Source organism: Ictalurus punctatus, chromosome 16 (genome assembly GCF_001660625.3).
Source record: "Ictalurus punctatus breed USDA103 chromosome 16, Coco_2.0, whole genome shotgun sequence".
Taxonomy (NCBI): domain Eukaryota; kingdom Metazoa; phylum Chordata; class Actinopteri; order Siluriformes; family Ictaluridae; genus Ictalurus; species Ictalurus punctatus.
Genome location: NC_030431.2, coordinates 5,600,272 through 5,620,267, shown reverse-complemented (window position 1 = coordinate 5,620,267; position 19,996 = coordinate 5,600,272). Strand labels below are relative to the sequence as shown.

The 19,996-nt window shown below is 37.9% G+C and overlaps 2 protein-coding genes across 3 annotated transcripts; one reads left to right on the top strand and one right to left on the bottom strand.

Moving 5' to 3' along the window:
* Positions 1-723: 723 nt before the first annotated feature.
* gnsb (glucosamine (N-acetyl)-6-sulfatase (Sanfilippo disease IIID), b) lies at positions 724-13,308 on the top strand. 2 transcript variants are annotated; one of them, XM_017489976.3, is made up of 14 exons: positions 724-793; positions 1,247-1,641; positions 1,772-1,831; positions 3,171-3,374; positions 3,483-3,548; positions 3,791-3,889; positions 8,484-8,651; positions 8,750-8,832; positions 8,921-9,039; positions 9,116-9,219; positions 9,349-9,450; positions 11,816-11,926; positions 12,019-12,126; positions 12,860-13,308. In XM_017489976.3, exons 2-14 carry the CDS (start codon positions 1,456-1,458, stop codon positions 13,004-13,006), a joined length of 1,557 nt encoding a protein of 518 aa, XP_017345465.1. In that variant the 5' UTR covers positions 724-793; positions 1,247-1,455; the 3' UTR covers positions 13,007-13,308. The 2 variants fall into 2 exon arrangements, with proteins under 2 accessions (XP_017345465.1, XP_017345464.1); XM_017489975.3 differs by having other exon boundaries at positions 742-955.
* A 1,430-nt stretch (positions 13,309-14,738) lies between these two features.
* Positions 14,739-19,724, bottom strand: mrps24 (mitochondrial ribosomal protein S24). Its single transcript, NM_001200777.1, is given in 4 exon segments — positions 14,739-15,217; positions 16,953-17,064; positions 19,228-19,308; positions 19,661-19,724. Coding segments are annotated over 4 exon segments (516 nt in total). The 5' UTR covers positions 19,700-19,724; the 3' UTR covers positions 14,739-14,933.
* Positions 19,725-19,996: the final 272 nt, after the last annotated feature.

Genomic DNA, 19,996 nt, shown 5'->3' with positions numbered 1-19,996 from the left:
TGGTATTTTGTTGGTTGTTCGTGTATTTTTGCTATTCCCATGAGAAGGTTGTTAATGTGTGCTGTGCTGACATCACAGGCAGACATTGCTAGTGATGTTACAGTGGAAGTTAATAGTTGATTTAAAAAAAAAAAAAAATCTCAAATCAAAAGATTTAGATTATCCATGGATAACATATAATGTATATACATGTATTATACATATGTATAGGTTATATACTATGAATCTACAATTATATACAGATAATACAGAATATACAGTACAGAATAGAACTACAGAATGATTACAGGCATTAAAACATCAGTGGCCTAAAAGTGTAGTGTAGAGTTCAGGAGGGAAATGGTTGTGGGGGATGAAGCTGGCAGAAGCTGATGAGTGTGACAGTGTTGGTGTTGACATTAGCATGAAATTTGAAGCTTTGAAAGCTGATCTGTTTGAGCAGTGTACAGATAAGGGGGCGAGAAAGCTGGACAGACTAAAGGATTAAAGCGCTGCTGCATTGCTCTCATTAAGTAACAGTGACGTGAGAGCTTAATCCCACTATCAGCAGGTGGTAAAATGGCATTGTGGGTAAAGTTGGTAATTTTTATCGAAACCAGTACAGAGCTGAAAGCAGTTAAGATTAATATGCAAGTGGGTTCTTATTTCAAGTTGAAGATAGGATGGGTTTACTTCCTGGGTTTGATCACCACTTGTGCTTCGGTCGTTGAACATATCTGGCAACCCTAATACCGACGGAAGTACTGGGGGAATCAGTGAAGTGATCCGAGCATGAGTTTACTTTGCTAATTAGGTAGCTATTTAATCCAGTTGCGAAAACAACGAGCAAATTGTTTACTGAATGTTTTGTAATGTAGCTAAATGCTACATGAATTAATTAATGATATGCTAAGTCCTGATTCTGCGCAGCACTGCAGTGACTCATACTGACAGAACAGGTTTTTCCCCCCTCACAGTAAGTCAATGAAAAAAACCCGATAAGTCAAACAATGACTGTAATTCCTCACACACTGGATTTAATTTCGCCCAAACCCCCTTGTTTTATAAACAAACAAACAAACAAACAAACCAAACCAACCCCCCCCAACCTTTCACACATACTAAACCGTAAATAGTAAACTTTGTTGAATTCATTAGCTAGAGGAAGTGATGTATCTCCACAGAGGAAGAAACGAAGCATATTAGGCAGTGTGTTTCTGTTCCACATTCGGAAAAAGAGCTTAGAGCTTATTTTTTTTCTTCACAGGTTTCATTCCTGACGATTTCACTTCAGCAGAACCAATACCTCAGGTTAAAGTCCCTCTGCAAACGACACACAAGTCATATGACCACTGAGTTGCACTTCCTCAAACTCGACTCACACCATCCCACTCCAGCGTGAGTGCTCTGCAAGTCTGCTACTAATACTGCTCTTAAACTGATCTCTACAAGACTCTCTTCCAATCTGGGAGACACATGGCAAGTCCACTGTCAAAGAACACACACAGGAACCGTCTGAGGAGAGTGACTCTTGAAGGGGTTCCTGGTCTACTCCTTTCCCTCACTCTATTCACCTGTCTACTGAAGTGTGTAGAATGTGTCAAAGCCAGCAACATGATTCTCATCGTTACAGATGATCTGGACGTGGAGCTTGGTGGAATGGTGAGTTTGGTATTTCTTTTGATGACACATTTTTTCAGAAGTGATGTGTAATTTGTAGAAATAAGCAGTTTTGAAGATAACAGACCTACTCAATTAATATAACAAATATATTTCTGGAATTTCACCACAGACGCCGTTAAAGAAGACCAAAGCCCTGATTGGTGAATTTGGTGTCACCTTCTCCCATGCAGTGAGTAAATGTAAAATGTCTACACCCAGAATACAAATCGCACTATTTTGCGCTATACCATTAGATCGGTTGGAAATGTAGATATAGTGTACCTTTTTAAAAGAAAAAAGATTTAAGGTACATTCATGGACTGTAATTCCTTTTTTAAAGTAAAGCTTTAACGGTACACTACGTGCACCTTTTTATCCAACCGGAAACATACTAAAGGTACCACTCCTTTGACAAGAAAGGTACTATTTAGTAGTCTTTTTTTCCTGAGTGTGTGCTGCAATGTTTCTGTAAATACCAGTGGTTAACCAAAAAGTGATCTCATCCTCAGACATGCCGCCTGTGGCCCATGGAGCACTTGATAACTTTTGTGCAAATTTCTGGCCATGTGCTTCAGAATGATTAAAGTTACAGTCTAATTGACACCCTGGTGTATACACACTTGTGTATATAATAGATACAATAGGTTATTGAGAGAAAAGCCATATTTTGAACACTGTGACACGATAAGATTTTTCAGAGCAACATAGTCACTGGATTTTAAAAAGTTCACAGGATTTCATCTTTAAAAGTCATTGCTAAAAAACGGTTAGTGGCAGGTAAGAAAGAATTCATTGTTGTAGCTTTCTTAAAGAACCGTTTACACCAGGGGTGTCTCATTTTATCTGCAAATGACAGGTTTTTATTCCAATCAAGCAGTGGTCACACCTGATTCCACAGGTTTAATCAGTCGTTCTTGGCTTTGAGTAGGTGTGGCGCCTTCTGCTTGGTTGAAATGAAAACCTGCATCTACACCGGTTCTTTCTGGATATGATCGGACACCTTGGTTTAAATATGACACACTATAATCCTATTTCCTCATATGAGTGGAGCAAGTGCATCCCAGTGCATCCTTGCTGAATGTATGATAAACATGAAATACTTACATTAAAAACATTAAAGTCCCATCCTGAATCTTCCTCAAAATGTTACTTTAACGCCCGTCCAACTGCCTATTCAACCTCACAAATATTTTAAAATAGATTACAATCTGTGATATTAACTGGGTTTTCTTATTGGACTATTTTATTGCACAAGGAGCACTCATATAGGTTCCGATAGTCGGAGTAATCAGACTCAGAGGTTAAAATTATTCTTCTATTTAATGGATCATTAAAAGGTTTACCATCACATTTGATCAGTTCTATTCAGCTTGGCTCATTATTAGGCTTCATGTAAAGTCAGACAACTCTTCCTGTGAAAGTAGATGAACTCAAGCATGCTTGGTGAGTAAAAATACCAGACAAATGTTCGTGTTTGCTTCTTTGTTGTCTAAAATATTAGCCATTATCTTTTTTTTCATGGTGTCCAGTACACAGCAACGCCCCTGTGCTGTCCCAGTCGGAGCAGCATTCTCTCTGGGAAATATCCACACAATCACATGGTCCACAACAATTCCTGGTCAGGCAACTGCAGCAGCAAAGCCTGGCAAGCTGGTCCCGAGATGCAAGCCTTTCCTGTCTACCTCACCAAGAAGTATTATCAGACCTTTTATGGAGGGAAATACCTTAATCAGGTCTGTGTTTTTGTTCAGCTTTTGAGGAAATTTATTTGTTGTTTGCTTGTTTGTGTTTGTTTCTATCTGCGATTATAATAAGTGTATTTTACTGTGCTGGTTTTTCAGTATGGGATGAATGAGACAGGAGGTGTGGGTCATGTTCCTCCTGGATGGGACCAGTGGCATGTACTGGTGGGTCTTTTGCTTCATCATGAGCCTCTCTCACTTTTTTCTATCAGCAGCTAAAATCTTTATCCAATGACATGAATGACCCACTTCCTCTCTCATTCAAGCAGGGTTATAATTTTAAACCACATTCCCCCAGATAAAGGGACCAGTTTCTTTTCTTTATTTCTTTTTTAAAAAAGTTTGTCACATCTTTCAGTTTCCTAAAAATGACATATTTGGTGATCTTATTTTATTCTTTTCTGCAGGTGGGGAACTCTCAATACTATAATTATACACTCTCTGTCAACGGGAAAGCAGAGGTTCACAAAGACAACTATGAAAAGGACTACCTCACAGACCTTATTGTAAGTTCTTGATACTAAACTAATTTTAAAAAATCTTAATCATATATTATGGTGAACTGGAATACATTTTTAGTAGTCCATGCTCAGTAATACATGTCTAAAAGATGTGATTTAGTAGTAATAGTGATTTAGTAGTGGATATAAAGTTTTCATGTAAAGGTTTTGTCCTTTAAGTGAACCTGAAACCACCCTCAACTTGACTGAGCAGCAATTTTCTTTGCCTGCTACTCTGACATGGTCATAGTGTTTCACATCTTTAGCCACTTGCAAAACTGCTGAGCTTTGTTTCCATGTATAGTGAGGTATAGTGAGGTTTATGACCTCTGTATAAGAAAGAGTGTGTTCTGTCTTTCCACAAGGAACTGCAATCACTTCTGTTCAGTTACTATGTAACCTTAGGATGGCATGCTTTCTACATTTTTGGGACCCTGATCAATTGCAAAACACGAGGGATCCTGAAAAAACTACACCATTTCAGCAACCATAGACTCCATACCTTATTGCAAAAACATATACAGTATCTCACAAAAGTTAGTACACCCCTCACATTTTTGTAAATATTTGATTATATCTTTTCATGTGACAACACTGAAGAAATGACACTTTGCTACAATGTAAAGTAGTGAGTGTACAACTTGTATAACAGTGTAAATTTGCTGTCCCTTCAAAATAACTCAACACCCAGCCATTAATGTCTAAACCGCTGGCAACAGAAGTGAGTACACCCCTAAGTGAAAATGTCCAAATTGGGCCCAAAGTGTCAATATTTTGTGTGGCCACCATTATTTTGCAGCACTGCCTTAACCCTCTTGGGCATGGAGTTCACCAGAGCTTCACAGGTCGCCACTGGAGTCCTCTTTCATTCCTCCATGATGACATCACGGAGCTGGTGGATGTTAGAGACCTTGTGCTCCTCCACCTTCTGTTTGAGGATGCCCCACAGATGCTCAAAAGGGTTTAGTTCTGGAGACATGCTTGGCCAGTCCATCACCTTCACCCTCAGCTTCTTTAGCAAGGCAGTGGTCTTCTTGGAGGTGTGTTTGGGGTCGTTATCATGCTGGAATACTGCATACTGATCACACTCTGCTTCATTATGTCACAGTACATGTTGGCATTCATGGTTCCCTCAATGAACTGTAGCTCCCCAGTGCCGGCAGCACTCATGCAGCCCCAGACCATGACACTCCCACCACCATGCTTGACTGTAGGCAAGACACACTTGTCTTTGTACTCCTTACCTGGTTGCCGCCACACACTCTTGACTCCATCTGAACCAAATTAACCAAGATTATCTTGGTCTCATCAGACCACAGGACATGGTTCCAGTAATCCATGTCCTTAGTCTGCTTGTCTTCAGCAAACTGTTTGCGGGCTTTCTTGTGCATCATCTTTAGAAGAGGCTTCCTTCTGGGACGACAGCCATGCAGACCAATTTGATGCAGTGTGCGGCGTATGGTCTGAGCACTGACAGGCTGACCCCCCATCCCTTCAACCTCTGCAGCAATGCTGGCAGCACTCATACGTCTATTTCCCAAAGACAACCTCTGGAGATGACGCTGAGCACGTGCACTCAACTTCTTTGGTCGACCATGGTGAGGCCTGTTCTGAGTGGAACCTGTCCTGTTACGCCACTGTATGGTCTTGGCCACCGTGCTGCAGCTCAGTGTCAGGGTCTTGGCAATCTTCTTATAGCCTAGGTCATCTTTATGTAGAGGAACAATTCTTTTTTTCAGATCCTCAGAGAGTTCTTTGCCATGAGGTGTCATGTTGAACTTCCAGTGACCAGTATGAGGGAGTGTGAGAGTGATAACACCAAATGTAATGCTTGAAAGTTTGTGAACCTTTTAGAATTTTCTATATTTCTGCATAAATATGACCTAAAACATCATCAGATTTTCACATAAGTACAAAAAGTAAACAAAGAGAACCCAATTAAACAAATGAGACAAAAATATTATACTTGGATATATTATGTAATATTGGATCATTTTCCTCAATAAACATAACGGTGAGTGGCATAAGTATGTGAAACTCTAGGATTAGCAGTTAATTTAAAGGTGAAACAAGAGTAATGTGTTTTCAATTAATGGGATGACAATCAGGTGTGAGTGAGCGCCCTGTTTTATTTAAAGAACGGATCTAAGAAGTCTGATCTTCACAACACGTTTTTGTGGAAGTGCATCATGTCAGGAATAAAGGAGATTTCTGAGGACCTCAGAAAAAAGTGTTGTTGATGCTCATCAGGCTGGAAAAGGTTACAAATCCATCTCTAAAGAGTTTGGACTTCACCAATGTCAGATTGTGTACAAATGGAGGAAATTTAAGACCACTGTTACCCTCCCCAGGAGTGGTCAACCAACCAAGTTCACTCCAAGAGCAAGATAGGAAATAGTCCATGAGGTCACAAAGGAACCCAGGGTAACATCTAAGCAACTAAAGGCCTCTTTCACATTGGCTAACGGTAATGTTCATGAGTCCACCATCAGGAGAAAACTGAACAACAATGGTGTGCATGGCAGGGTTGAAAGGAGAAAGCCACTGCTCTCCAAAAATAACATTGCTGCCCATCTGCAGTTTGCTAAAGATCACGTGGACAAGCCATAAGGCTATTGGAAACACGTTTTGTGGATGGATGGGACCATATAGAACATTTTTGTTTAAATGAGGAGTGTTATGTTTGGAGAAAGGACAACACTGCATTCCAGCATAAGAACCATCTGTGAAAAATCTGGGTCTGTTTTGCTGCATCTGGTCCAGGGCGGCTTGCCATCATTGATGGAACAATGAATTTTGAATTATACCAGTGAATTCTAAAGGAATATGTCAGGACATTTGTCTGTGAAGTAAAGCACAAGAGAACGTGGGTCATGCAGCAAGACAATGACCCTAAGCACTCAAATCATTCTACCAAGGAATGTTTAAAAAATAATAAAGTTAATGTTTTGGAATGGCCAAGTCAAAGTCCTGACCTTAATCCAATAGAAATGTTGTGGAAAGATCTGAAGCAAGCAGTTCATCTGAGGAAACCCACCAACATGCCAGAGTTGAAGCTGTTCTGTACTGAGGAATGGGCTGAAATTCCTCCAAGCCGATGTGCAGGACTGATCAACCAGAAACGTTTAGCTGCATTTATTGCTGCACAAGGAGGTGACACCAGATACTGAAAGTAAAGGTTCCCATACTTTTGCAACTCGTAGATATGAATATTGGGCCATTTCTCTCAATAAATAAATGACCAAAGAATAATATTTTGTCTCACTTGTTAATTTGGGTTCTCTTTATCTACTTTTATGACTTATGTGAAAATCTGATGTTGTTTTAGGTCATACAGTTGCAGTCAAAATTATTCAACCCCCATTGCAAATCAGATTTATTGTCAAAATGTACAGACTTTCAGCTGTTTGCAATGAACAAATCAAACAAAAACAATTGAAAAAGTTCTGTTTGCAGCCATTGATGGCTTCCTTTTTCTGCCCTGTTCAGGTATTTCATGTATTTTCTACCCTTAGCCAGTTCAGGTATTTCATGTGTTCCAGCTCAAGCACACCTGGTGCAACTAATGAAGCCCTTGATTAGTTGCAGATGTGCTGAGACAACACCTGTTATTATATTTGTGCTGTTGTGAGGGATTCTATTCAGGGGGTTGAATAATTCTGAAACTGGAGAAATCATTAGAAGTTGCATTTTCAGATGAATTTGCGGAAACCACTTGAAGCATTCGTTGGGTTGAACTATTTCAGTTGCTTTTGCTTGATTTGTTCATTACAAACAGCTGAAAGTCTAAATTTTGACAATATACCTGATTTACAGTGGGGGTTGAATAATTCAGATTCAGAAATGTAGAAAATTCTAAAGCGTTCACAAACTTTCAAGCACCACTGTATGTAAAATAAAATTCTGTGTTTTTAGCAGCCCTTTGCTTATCCTATGCTCAAACTACCAAGGAACAGCTGATCATTAATTTTCTACTGTATGCATATGCACGTCAAGGAACTGTGATTTCAGCCACAGTGGCATGTGACAAGCCACTTTGAACTGAGATTTTCTCAACGCACGGTAAAGCGAGAAATCCAAACAATTTGCTCGATCGATTCCTCGGACCTATCCTTGGTGTGTGGCGTGTGGTCAGAACTATAGCTCTTACCTGCATGAGAATGGACAAAAGGCTTAGATCAGTCTTTTTCCATCTTATTCTGTCGTATGCAACCTTTCATTAATAGTGTATAGAGACATTACGAAGAAAAAAAAAGCTTGGAAGGAAGCAGCGGAGATTATTGGTGACGTTGTTGCATATCTATAGTTACTACAGCTTGGTTGTTTTACTAATATTTACTAGTATTTACATTTATGACATTTGGCAGATGCTCTTATCTAGAGCGATTTATGTTTATTTATACATCTGAACGGTTGTGGGTTAAGGACTTTGATTTGAACTCACGACCTTCCAATCTGTAGTCCAACGTATTAACCACTGAGCTGGTAGGAACTGAACTGAGAACCACTGAGATGTAGGAAGCTTAAGCCTGTCTTATCTTTTTAAAATTTTTGTTTGAAATAACTCGCTCTGTAATTTGTCAATGTTTCGTTGTTCTAGTTAAACAGATCACTGACGTTCCTGGATTCGCGAAGCCCCCAGCATCCATTTTTTGTGATGCTGTGCCCTCCAGCCCCTCACTCTCCTTGGACTGCAGCTCCAGCGTACCAGAACAGCTTTGCTGACGTCAAGGCTCCACGTGATGGCAGTTTTAACAAACATGGAAATGTATTTGAAAGAAAGCACTAGCTGGTATCATAGTTCATATTTCCTTTTTCATCTTGTGGACGTTATGCACAGCCTGTATGTTTTGTTTCTTTCTTCAGGACAAGCACTGGTTGCTGCGTCAGCCTGTGAACCCTATGTCAAACGGCTCCATTGATTATCTTGACAATGCTTTCCATAAAAGGTATAGAATGTTTGGATAGACATTGAATATCATTAGTACTCACCTGGCATGCTTAGTGTGTTTACTGTGCTGTCTGGTTTCATTAAAGGTGGCAGACCCTTCTGTCTGTAGACGACATGGTGGAGAAGCTGGTAAAGAAACTGGAAGACATAAAGGAGCTGAACAACACTTACATTTTCTTCACTTCTGACAACGGTTACCACACAGGTACACTCTCCTTTCCTGTTCCTCGTAATCATATTTGACTTTTACACTCTTATTCCACGTCCTCTTTTAATTCCAGGTCAGTTCTCCCTCCCCATTGACAAGAGACAGCTGTATGAATTTGACATCCGTGTGCCACTTTTGGTACGTGGGCCTGGGATCAAGCCAAACCAAACTCTGCAGGTTAGTTCTGAAAGCTCAGACACATTTTCGTGTGTGTGTGTGTGTGTGTGTGTGTGTGTGTGTGTGTGTGTGTGTGTGTGTGTGTGTGTGTGTGCATGGCTTGTTAACATTTATTTTAATGTCTTTTAGGACCCAGTACTAAACATCGATCTCGCCATGACCATCCTTGACATTGCCGGAGTTAATACCTCTATCTTGGACATGGATGGGCAATCTTTTCTACCACAGCTTGTGAGTGGAGATATTTTTACAACAGTATATAGTAAAACTGTAAATCTTTCAATTTGACACAGCATAATTAGTATAGGAATCTTTTCATTTTTGACAAAATTATGCACCACAGTTCTACACTCCATAAATTTAGCATGTTTATACCCTATTATACACCACAAAATACTCCAAGTTTAGTAATATTTCCCTTTTTGGCAGCATTATATATCTCAGTTCTATTTCTAAAAACCTTAGTAACATTTTCATTTTTTATTGCATTATACACCATAATTTTTAATACATTTATCTTTAAATCTTTTTTACAAATACATGCACCATAGCTCCATTCCTCATATACTGTATGTTGTACATTCGACAGAATCTTATGCCGTAATTTTATACTCAATGAATTTAGTAATGTTTTACTTTTTGAGAGTTATGCACCATAGTTCTATAGCAAATATATATAGTAGTCTTTAAATATATGACAGATATATACACCATTTTTGACACCATTACACCACAAAGTACTCAATAAATGTTGTTGTTTTTTTTGACTTAGTTGTTTCAGTTTTTCATATACCACAGTTCAATATCAAATACATTTAATAAGCTTTACATTTTTGATAGATGTATGAATAAGCTTAATCTTAATAATAATAATAATAATAATATTTTATTTTAAACATTTTTTACAGATATATGTACTACAATTCTATACTGAGTACATCTGAAAAGCTTGCATTTTGACAGAAGTTCCTATACTCAATAAATTTAGTAGTCTTTAGATATTTGACAGGTATTATACACCGAAATTTTATACTGAATAAATTTAGTAATATTTCCCTTTTACAGCATTATACACCACAGTTCTATACCCAAAACCATTTAGTCTGATTAATGTTGTGTATAATATGGAAACATGTAATAGTCGGTTGCCTTTTCTTGGACATATACATACTGTAATCACTTCTTCAAGTCTGTAATGCACAGATATCAGCAGATGCCTTGCATTTTCCATTATAATCACCTACAGCCATTTTTAGCTTTTAATTAAAGGTTCTCTCAACTTGCTGTGTCATCTTTAGCTTGTGAAATGCTAATTTAGATCTAGATAGAACTAGTAAAACGGAAAGTCTGAACAACTGTGTGTCCTGGAATACTTGAACATTTCTAGACTGGTTTTTCAGACTAGTCATCATTTATTTCCAAGATTTCTAGTCAGGAAAAACACCTGGGTCTGGAAGTGGTGGGCTAATAATACACACATGGCATATTTTCTACTCAATCACTTCACCCGACACAGTCAGTCTAAGTGTAAATGTCAAATTGTACTTTTGTATTTTATTTACATTCATTCCCGAGGCAGATGATTTTATCTAAGGTTAACATCGATCCAAGTCAAGTACAAAGCTGAGCAATTGATGGACCAATTAGGACGTTGCTCAAGGGCTTTAAAAAAAAATTTGACAGTCCTAGGATTTGAACTCACCAGTGTCTGATCACTAGTACAGATCCTTCACCACTGAGTAAGGGCTTATGAGAAGCGTTTGAGCTTATGAGGTGTCTCTGATGGTAAGAAGGTCATCGTCCATATTTGAAAGCTGTCATGAGAAATGTATTTCAGAAAAAATGTGTTAACTTTAGGTGTCGCATTGTGCTTCGGCTTGTTACGTTTTTGCTCCGTGATGCATAGTTCATCAAGGCTTGAGTATTTTTGTTGCATCAGAGGAAACTAGACGCTTGTAGATTTCAGATCTGACCCTGCTCAGTACACTCATAAATTAAACTGTGCTAGAACATCAGATATATTATTAAACTACCTCTTCTGTGTTAACACTTTAAAACGCTTTAGATGCATTAGACACCTTTCATCTTTTTTTTCCGGTGTGCATTTCTGGTTCATTTGTCACCTCTGTGGTTTGCATTTGTGGTGTTGTCCACAGCTTTACCACATTTCTTCTATTTAGGAGGTTGAGACATACTCTTGCAATATAAATGACTCCTTAAATCATTTCTCTTTTCTCTTTTAGGGAAAATACCCTTGCTAAATTGTGTGTTTTTATAAATTGGTGTAGCATATTGATTAAATTGTTTGTGCTAGCTTTATTGTTTCATTTGCAGATGACTGTCAATTTCATTTTCTATAACAGCATGGCTGAGGAAGTAGTCTGGCTTCAAGACAAATCACGCATTATATGAATGTACATGTGTATTTGTTGATACGGAGATGAGAAATTTGATGCTAACATGAAATGTATATTAAAATAAGACCGAAAGGAAATCATTTATCAGCTTGGTTGTCACTAGTATCTGTGTTCTTTAGTAGCAGAACAGTCTAGTAAATTGCAGAGTTGCTGTAATTGTGATATCATTCTGTATGCAGGCACCGTCATTACGCAACGGTACTTCACGTCCCTACTTCTTGGTGGAGTACACTGGTGAGGGCTACTTTACTAAAGATCCTGACTGCCCCAAACTCGGCCCCGGAGTGGCTGTAAGCGTCTTTGTCATTTCACGCCTTCTTAATTTCTCAAAACTAGCTAGTAGAATTTCTCCAGCCTTGACTTTGTCGCTTTGGCTCCACAGGAGTGCTTCCCAGACTGTGTTTGCGAGGATGCCTTCAACAACACGTATGCCTGCGTTAGGACTTTGAAGGACAACAATTTGCAATACTGTGAATTCGCTGACGATGAGGTAAGTGTTTGAATGCTGCGATCAAATTCTTTTCTTTCTTATTGGAGATGTAAAGATCCGTTTTAATATTTATGACTGCACCGATTCAAAGTTGGGGGCCAGTTATGACTGACTCGATTGGGCCTCTGTGCTTGACACGTTTAGAGAAGGGGTTGTGGCCTCTGTGCCAGTCAGTCCTAGTGAAGGAGATGTGGCCTTTGTGCTCACCAGTCCTATGAAAGGGGGTGTGGTACCTGATTCCCATGCTTACACAGATGTTTGGGTCATTTTTACCAGAAATTAAGAAGGACTAAAAATTAGTTATCTTTTACATATGTATTTATCTACATAAGCATTCATGAAGTTGATATTGTGTGTGCATATATATATATATATATATATATATATATATATATATATATATATATATATATATATATATATATATATATATATATATATAATACAATCATAAGATTTCTCTCTTATAAAGAGATGACCTGGGTCTACACGACAGCCATTACCAAGTAGCAAACAGGAAGGGGTTAAATGTACAGCTCATTCTTTGGATTATTGATGTATGGTATGCATATGGCATGCAAATAATAGTAATTTTTTTTCCAATTTGATACACTGCCATGCTAAAAAAAAATTATAGTAACCTTCTTTGTCCAACAAAAGTTATTTTTCTGGAGTCAGTGATGTGGATTAGACCTGCAGGTACAAACTGTGTTTTTCTTCTCTCTCCCCCCAGGCATTTGTGGAGGTGTACAACATGACGACTGATCCTCATCAGCTGGAGAACATTGTGAAGAAGGTGGACCCTGCGCTCCTGCAGGTCATGAACCAAAGGCTCATCAAGCTTCAATCATGCAAGGGAGACAGCTGTCGAAAATTCTAACAACTAGAGCACAACAGTTCTGCTCAGGCCAAACTGGTAACCAAAGAGGGTTTCATTTCAAACTGATTTAAGTACTTCTATAAATCCTGGCCTGTGAAATGAATCCTTGTTCATGACACAAAATAAGCCAACAACTTAATCGGTTTACACTCAGTCATTGCTGCTATATTAGTAAATATATAATTAGATTTTATGTAGAGTAGGAATGGAGTCTGGTATTACATACCTTTTATACATTTTTACACTTGCATATATCCTATTACATACGCTGCAGATGATAAGAATATTGCACTGCACAATGTGATGAACTGAGATGATACAACATGATAAATATGATCATAGATATGTGTAAGGGCTGAACAACTTCAGCCCTTACACATATCTATGATCATTCATCATAGAGCTTCAATTATTCAGTAACTACAGTGAAATTAATAGAAAGTGTGTAGTTACAAGATCCACTGATAGGTCAGGGTACTTTAAAGGGTTAACTGCGTTATAGGTTAACGACCATAATTGATAATGCCTACATCGCTAACATTACTTCGGTTTGTCCTTATTTCATGATTTTAACCTACACTTATGCACATAAAATGCCTCAGGTCTACAATACCTTTTCTAGGCCTGTAGTTCATTCCATTCTGTAATGAGACTACATCTATTACAGTAAACATAGCAAAGACATAATAAAATAGGCTTCACTTCATTGTATTCTCATGCAACTCCTGCCTTAAACTCTTTATACAGCTCAGTACAAAAATCACTCCCTTAAATGTGAATGTATTCATGAGCCTGGAGATGTGAATTATTAATTTCTGTGCATGTCTGCAGTCAGTCATTTTTCTATTCACATTCAACCTGGCTTGTATTTTTTTTTATTTTTAAGTTTAAGGTTTTAATAGGGTTTCTGTGTGTGTTTTCTAGTGCAAGTAATCTATCTGTGATACTTCTTATGTCTGTTGTGTGATAAAACAACTGATAACAGGACAGATATCTGAGGTGATGCACCAGGGCCATAGCACTTTTGTTAATGTTGAATGTCAACTATTAAGGGGAACTGTCATTTTTAATAATGAATATTATTACACATTGAAATGATATTGTGCCTTTCGGAACACAGTTTGTTGCAGGTAATTTAAGGTTTTGTTGGTCATGCTTTCCTACCTACCAAACTGTTTCTGAAAGAATTTTAAATATTCAACCAATAAATTCAAAAAATATCTAATTTATTGCTTCCTCTGGGGTTTTCGGTAACATAATTTGCTAATGAAGTGACCTGAACTTTCTACACTGTGTAATAAATGACTGAGGCATTAATGTGTCAGAGATGCATTAAACAAAAGATACTGCCGTTTTTGTAGTTCATTAAAAAGACATATACTTTTTTTTTTAATCCTAAAATGTAGTCAATCAGCCAACATACAGTATATGGTTTGTGGAAGTATATTAACAAAGAAAATATATTTTTAGGATTTTGGGTCAGATTCAATTATTGGTTTTGTACATGCAGGGAAAAACCCCTGTCTGACTACATTTGTCTAATGGCAACATTTCTTTCAGTAAGTACATTTCCACATGAAATTTTCACCAGACATCAGTACTAACTCAAGAAATCTGGAAATATAAAGAATTCACAACATTAACATCCATAAATAAAGTGGAATGACACAAGAAAAAAGTATTGAACACTTTTTTTTTTTTGCAAAAAATGTTCCATTTTTAAAGATACTGATTGTTGTATTTTTCCTTTATTCTCATTTTTAATGGAGATATTGTATCGTCTGAAGCTCGTCATTACAGATATACATGAAAACACAGAGGCAAGTAATAGCATGGAATTTTTTATTACATACATTAGATTCACATGATATTTAGTTTTATACCAAAAAGTATTAATTACTTATGTTCCAATTCTCCGTCCTGGGTCTTAGAGATACTTGTAGACAATTTTATCTTCCAGTGTCTGTATCTCCATCTTTACAGGACACTTGTAGAAGTGTGAGAGCAGCTCTTCTGTGTAGCCGATAAGGAAATAATATTTATTAGGCTGGAGTTTCTGTAGCATCAAAGCACAGATGACCAGCATGTTGCCCCTGCGCTTGATAACCAGTTCGTTAGCCAGACAACCATGAAACGTGCCAAAGATGAAACGGCGGATGAACATGTCTTCTACAGTCCGCTCTGCAGCACTTCCTTCTCCCTGGAGGTTACCTACAGGATTACAAACTCTTTTAAAATAATTGTGGGGAAAAATGTAGCACTAAAGCTCATTAGAATTAGAACGAGGGAAAAAAAACAAACAGTTTTTAAATGCTTTCATACGTAATAGTCTGTTTGTGGAATCAGAGCAAAATAAATACACTTGGTTTGCTCTTTCGTTTGGTTTAGGTTCATACTGCACATGATTAAAGGAATAACAACTGGGGCATGTGTAGGTATGAAAATGTACTTGTAAAGCTCTTTTATTCATTAGTAAGAAATATGGTGACAAACAAAACTTTTGTACACAGATTCATGTTTCTCTCAAATGATTCTGCACAAATACACAAATCATCACAATTTGACTTACACAGACTTACAGTTCAGGTCAAAACTTTGTTAATAATTTTAAATAAAATAAGAGGGATCCTAAAATTGCATTTTGTTTTTTATTTAGTACTGCCCTGGCTCTTAATGTAAAATGGTCTGCACTTATATAGCAGCTTTTAACCTTAGCGGTTCTACAAAGCTGTTTTATACTGTTTCTCATTCTCTCTCTCACACACACAAGCAAGGAACTGGCCTGCCGAACGGGAGCAACTTGGGGTTCTGTGTCTTGCCCAAGGACAATTTGGCATGTGGAGGCGTGGAGGCATGCGGGCCAGGAATAGAACCACCAACCCTAAGAATAGTGGAGAACCCTGAGCCACAGCCGCCCCTAGTGTGTTGCCTTCTTGAGCATCAGTGAATGTTTGCACCTTTTTTTCATCATTTGTATGAATCCCTCAGTGGTCCTCAGTGTGAAAGATGGATCTCAACATCATATAGTCACTGTTGGGCTCAAACATGCAGAAGATGCTGGAAAAGCAAAGAATGTGCAGGACCTGGAGGATTTTTCTGAACAACAGTGGGTGGGACAACTGCTCGGGACAAACAAGGGACTCAGAAAGGAACTATCACGAAACATAAAAACAGTCGTTGATCATCCAGGTAACGACACACAGTATTAAGAATCTAACGTATGTAAACTTTTGAACTGGGTCATTTGTGTAAATTCAGTTATTATTGTGTAAACATCTGTTATGTGAAACAGCTTCCTCAGGGCAGAACTAAAACAAAAAGCAGTTTATGATCCCACTTATTATTTTAAAAAAACGTATTAACAGTTTGAAAATATATTATATATATATATATATATATATATATATGAAATATATCATCAAACTGATCTGGGTATGTGTCAGAGGGCATCCATCTCATGTGATCTCAGCTGTTTATAATGATGTGTATTATGCGTTTGTTCTTGTGATTATTGTGCCATCAGTTAATTCTCCTTCCCACACTCTTAAGGGCCATTTTATTTTGTTTATCTTCTGAAGCACAACGAGCAGAACACAGTACTGTGTCATGTGTTTGTTCTTGTGCTTATTGTGCCATCAGTTACTTCCCCTTACTGTTTCTAGGAGAATCCTCGTCATACTCATAAGGGCTATTTTATTTAGTTTACCTTCTGAATCACAACGCGCAGAACACAGTACTGTCACGCAAGTTCTATGTACTAATAGGACTCAGCATACAATTTTGTAAAAAGTGACTGCATGACTGAAAACGCATGTGTCTATTAGTAAATCTTTCTTTTCTTCATCCTCACACTGCAGATACCCATTTGTGTTATGTAAATAATATACACAGCCGTGACATGAAATTCAGAACTGAAACCAGGCCTGACTGAAGAACTGTGACTTACTTGTGTGTTGAGAGAGCCATCCCTTCCTATGAGCTATGTGGTGTGGGTGCAGGGCCTGTTCATACGTCACTGGCCTGTCACCTTTACCCACCCGAATGCGGGCTGCATGGTTCTGCAAGTTCAGAAAAACACGGCTCAGTTAAGCAGAAGCTCAATATCAGGATTTGGACACCAACTCACACTGAGCAACAGATACTCTGAAACCTGTGTTAGAAATAAAAAAAAAGTCCCATTGTTACAGTACATACTATTTAGACAGTTTAAAACAGTAGCAACTGTAATGTGTTTGCAAACTTTTCTGAATTATCCTCGTCATTCAGCCTGCCTCCGTCTCACCTATTCCGTTTCTTTCGAATTAGGCATTGTGTCTCCTCACTATTCGCTGGTTTTCCCTCCTTACCTACAAACTCTGCATGGGAAGAGGTGTTCAAGCTGAATCCTCATAAGGGTGGCATTATTTCACGGATATATCCAATGATTTGGTCACAGGACGATTCTTAAAATATCAAAACCATTAGTGCTTGGGAGGAGGAATTGGGCCTGGAGCTTGAGGATGATTACTGGGGCAGAGTGTTAGATAATATACGTACCACCACGTCCTGTGCTAGACTTAGTTTCATACAATTTAAAGTGTTCCATAGAGCTCACCTCTCTAGGAGTAAACTGTCTAAAATATATCCCAATGTTCCTGACGTGTGAAAAATGCAAACTTTCGCCCTGTAACCTCAGTCATATTTTTGCTCTCTGTCCCAAACTGCAGAACTTTTGGAACTCTTTCTTCGAAACTATGTCCAACGTTCTTAAAATCAAATTAGATGTCTGCCCTTTAATTGCTATCTTTGGTGTTTCATCTCAGTGTCAGCCTCTGAACCATAAACAAGCTAGTGTTGTGGCTTTTGCATCGTTACTTGCTCGGCACAGAATATTGCTGTCTTGGACCTCTCCACAACCCCCCTTTATATCAGTCTGGCTTAAAGGTTTAATGTTCATTTTTAAAACTTGAAAAAAATCAAGTATAACATCAGAGGCAGGGGTGAAACATTTTTGAGAAAATGGCAACAATTTATTACCTACATCAATGATGTACGCACCCTGGAGGTGGATTGAGGAAAGGTAGATGGTAAATACTAATCATCTTCCTTTTTTTTTCTCTTTATTTATTTGTTTGTTTGTTATTTTGTTTTTCTGGTTGTTTGTTTGTTGTTGTTTTTTGTTTCCCCCCTTTTCTTTTGGTTTTGTCTGTGATTGTTTTGTTGGGGTTGTTGGATGAGGTGTTGTAATATGTAAAATGCGATTATCCAATAAAAATTCTATGATAAAAAAAAACAAAACACAGTAGCAACTGAATATTTTACTACAGCAACAGTTGCTACTGTTTTTTTTTCAGTCAAGAATTATTGGCACCTTTCAAATAATCACCTTTCTAAAAACTGATTCTATAAAATAAACATTAATTCGAACTTTCCACTCAAACAAATGGTCTTCGAAGCACCAAAACAATTCTCATGTGAATATTTTTTTAAACTTTCAAAACTACTGACACCTCGAAAGGATATTTAATATAAATTTGATTGATATTTAATATAAATGTGAGCTAGAATCTTAATTTAGAATGTCAACAACTCAGTTCCAAGCCTTTAAACAAATGAGTTTGCACACATGTACATTCTTGTTATCAATCACTGAATAGGAAAGTAATAGTGGAAAAGGTTAAACGTTTGCCTGGAATTGGATTGAAGTCCACACTACCTACAACCAGTAATGATGCTTCACGAGTGTCTTGTGAAGACCGATGACATGATGAATTCTGTAAATTCCAAGTTATAGCACAAAACCTGTTTGGAAGGTACAACTTGGCTACAGATTACCTTTGGTGCTTGGACGCCTAATAAGACCCAATCCTACTGAAATTCATGCTCTGAATGAAAGATAGTGTCTACATGTGCAAACCTAAGAACATAAAGAACTTGTTCTGCATGGAGAAAGGTCCAGGACCTCCTGGGAAAAAAGCTCAAACCTGTCAGACATTACAGGAAGATGCACATTGCTGCAATTCTCTCCAGAAAATGCTTCATAAATGATTAATTGTAGAGGTGCCAATAATTTGGAAAACAGAAAGACATGGCACCGCTTAAAAAAAAAAGACGTTGCGTTCATAAAACTTGAGTGCTTTCGTTTACACTTGAAGTAGGAATGCTTCATTTCATTGTTGTTCGTTTTCAAAATGGGTGCCAATAATAATGGACTTATGTCCTAATGTGACAGCCGTACCCACCTTATAGCAAACTGCACTGGTGTTTATGCTCCTTGATCCAGAGATGAGACAAGTCGCAGAATTCAGTTGGCTACAAGCAATCTAAACATTTATAAACATGTACAAAATATTTATTCACATGAAATAATCTGTGCAATATCTTGGTAACACGCCGGCTGTATCCCAAATGACTCCCTAATGAAGCTCATGTGCACTACATAGAGCGTATGAAAACCGTATTGCTTCCTAGTAACATGTAGTGCACTTGTAAAGAGCATAGAGAGACATTTAGGACTCAACCCCGTCACCAGGCTACACGTTTTCATTTCAATTCAGAGATAAAAGGAGAACCACAAAGTGTCGCATATTAACAGTAAAAAAAATACCGTTTTTAAAGAAATTGTTAAACACAAAGTGTAATAATAACCAAACTATAAAATGAAAGCTTGCTTACAGATAATATTCTTCCCTGTCTGCTCAAGGACGCCGCCATTTTGTTTTCGTTTACATTTCCGTATTGACTCGTCTTCTCTCTGAGTGCGGCTGGGCAAATAAGCTCATTACTGCCACCTACCAGTCAAGTAAGCTCATTACAGCCACCTTGGACAAATAAACTCATTACTGCCACCTATCTGTCAAATAAGCTCATTACCGCCACCTTTGGACAAATATACTCATTACTGCCACCTACCGGTCAAATAAAGTAATTACCGACGCCTTGGACAAATAAGCTCATTATTGCCACCTACCGGAATGTATAGAAATGCAAAATTCACAAATCACCCCCCCC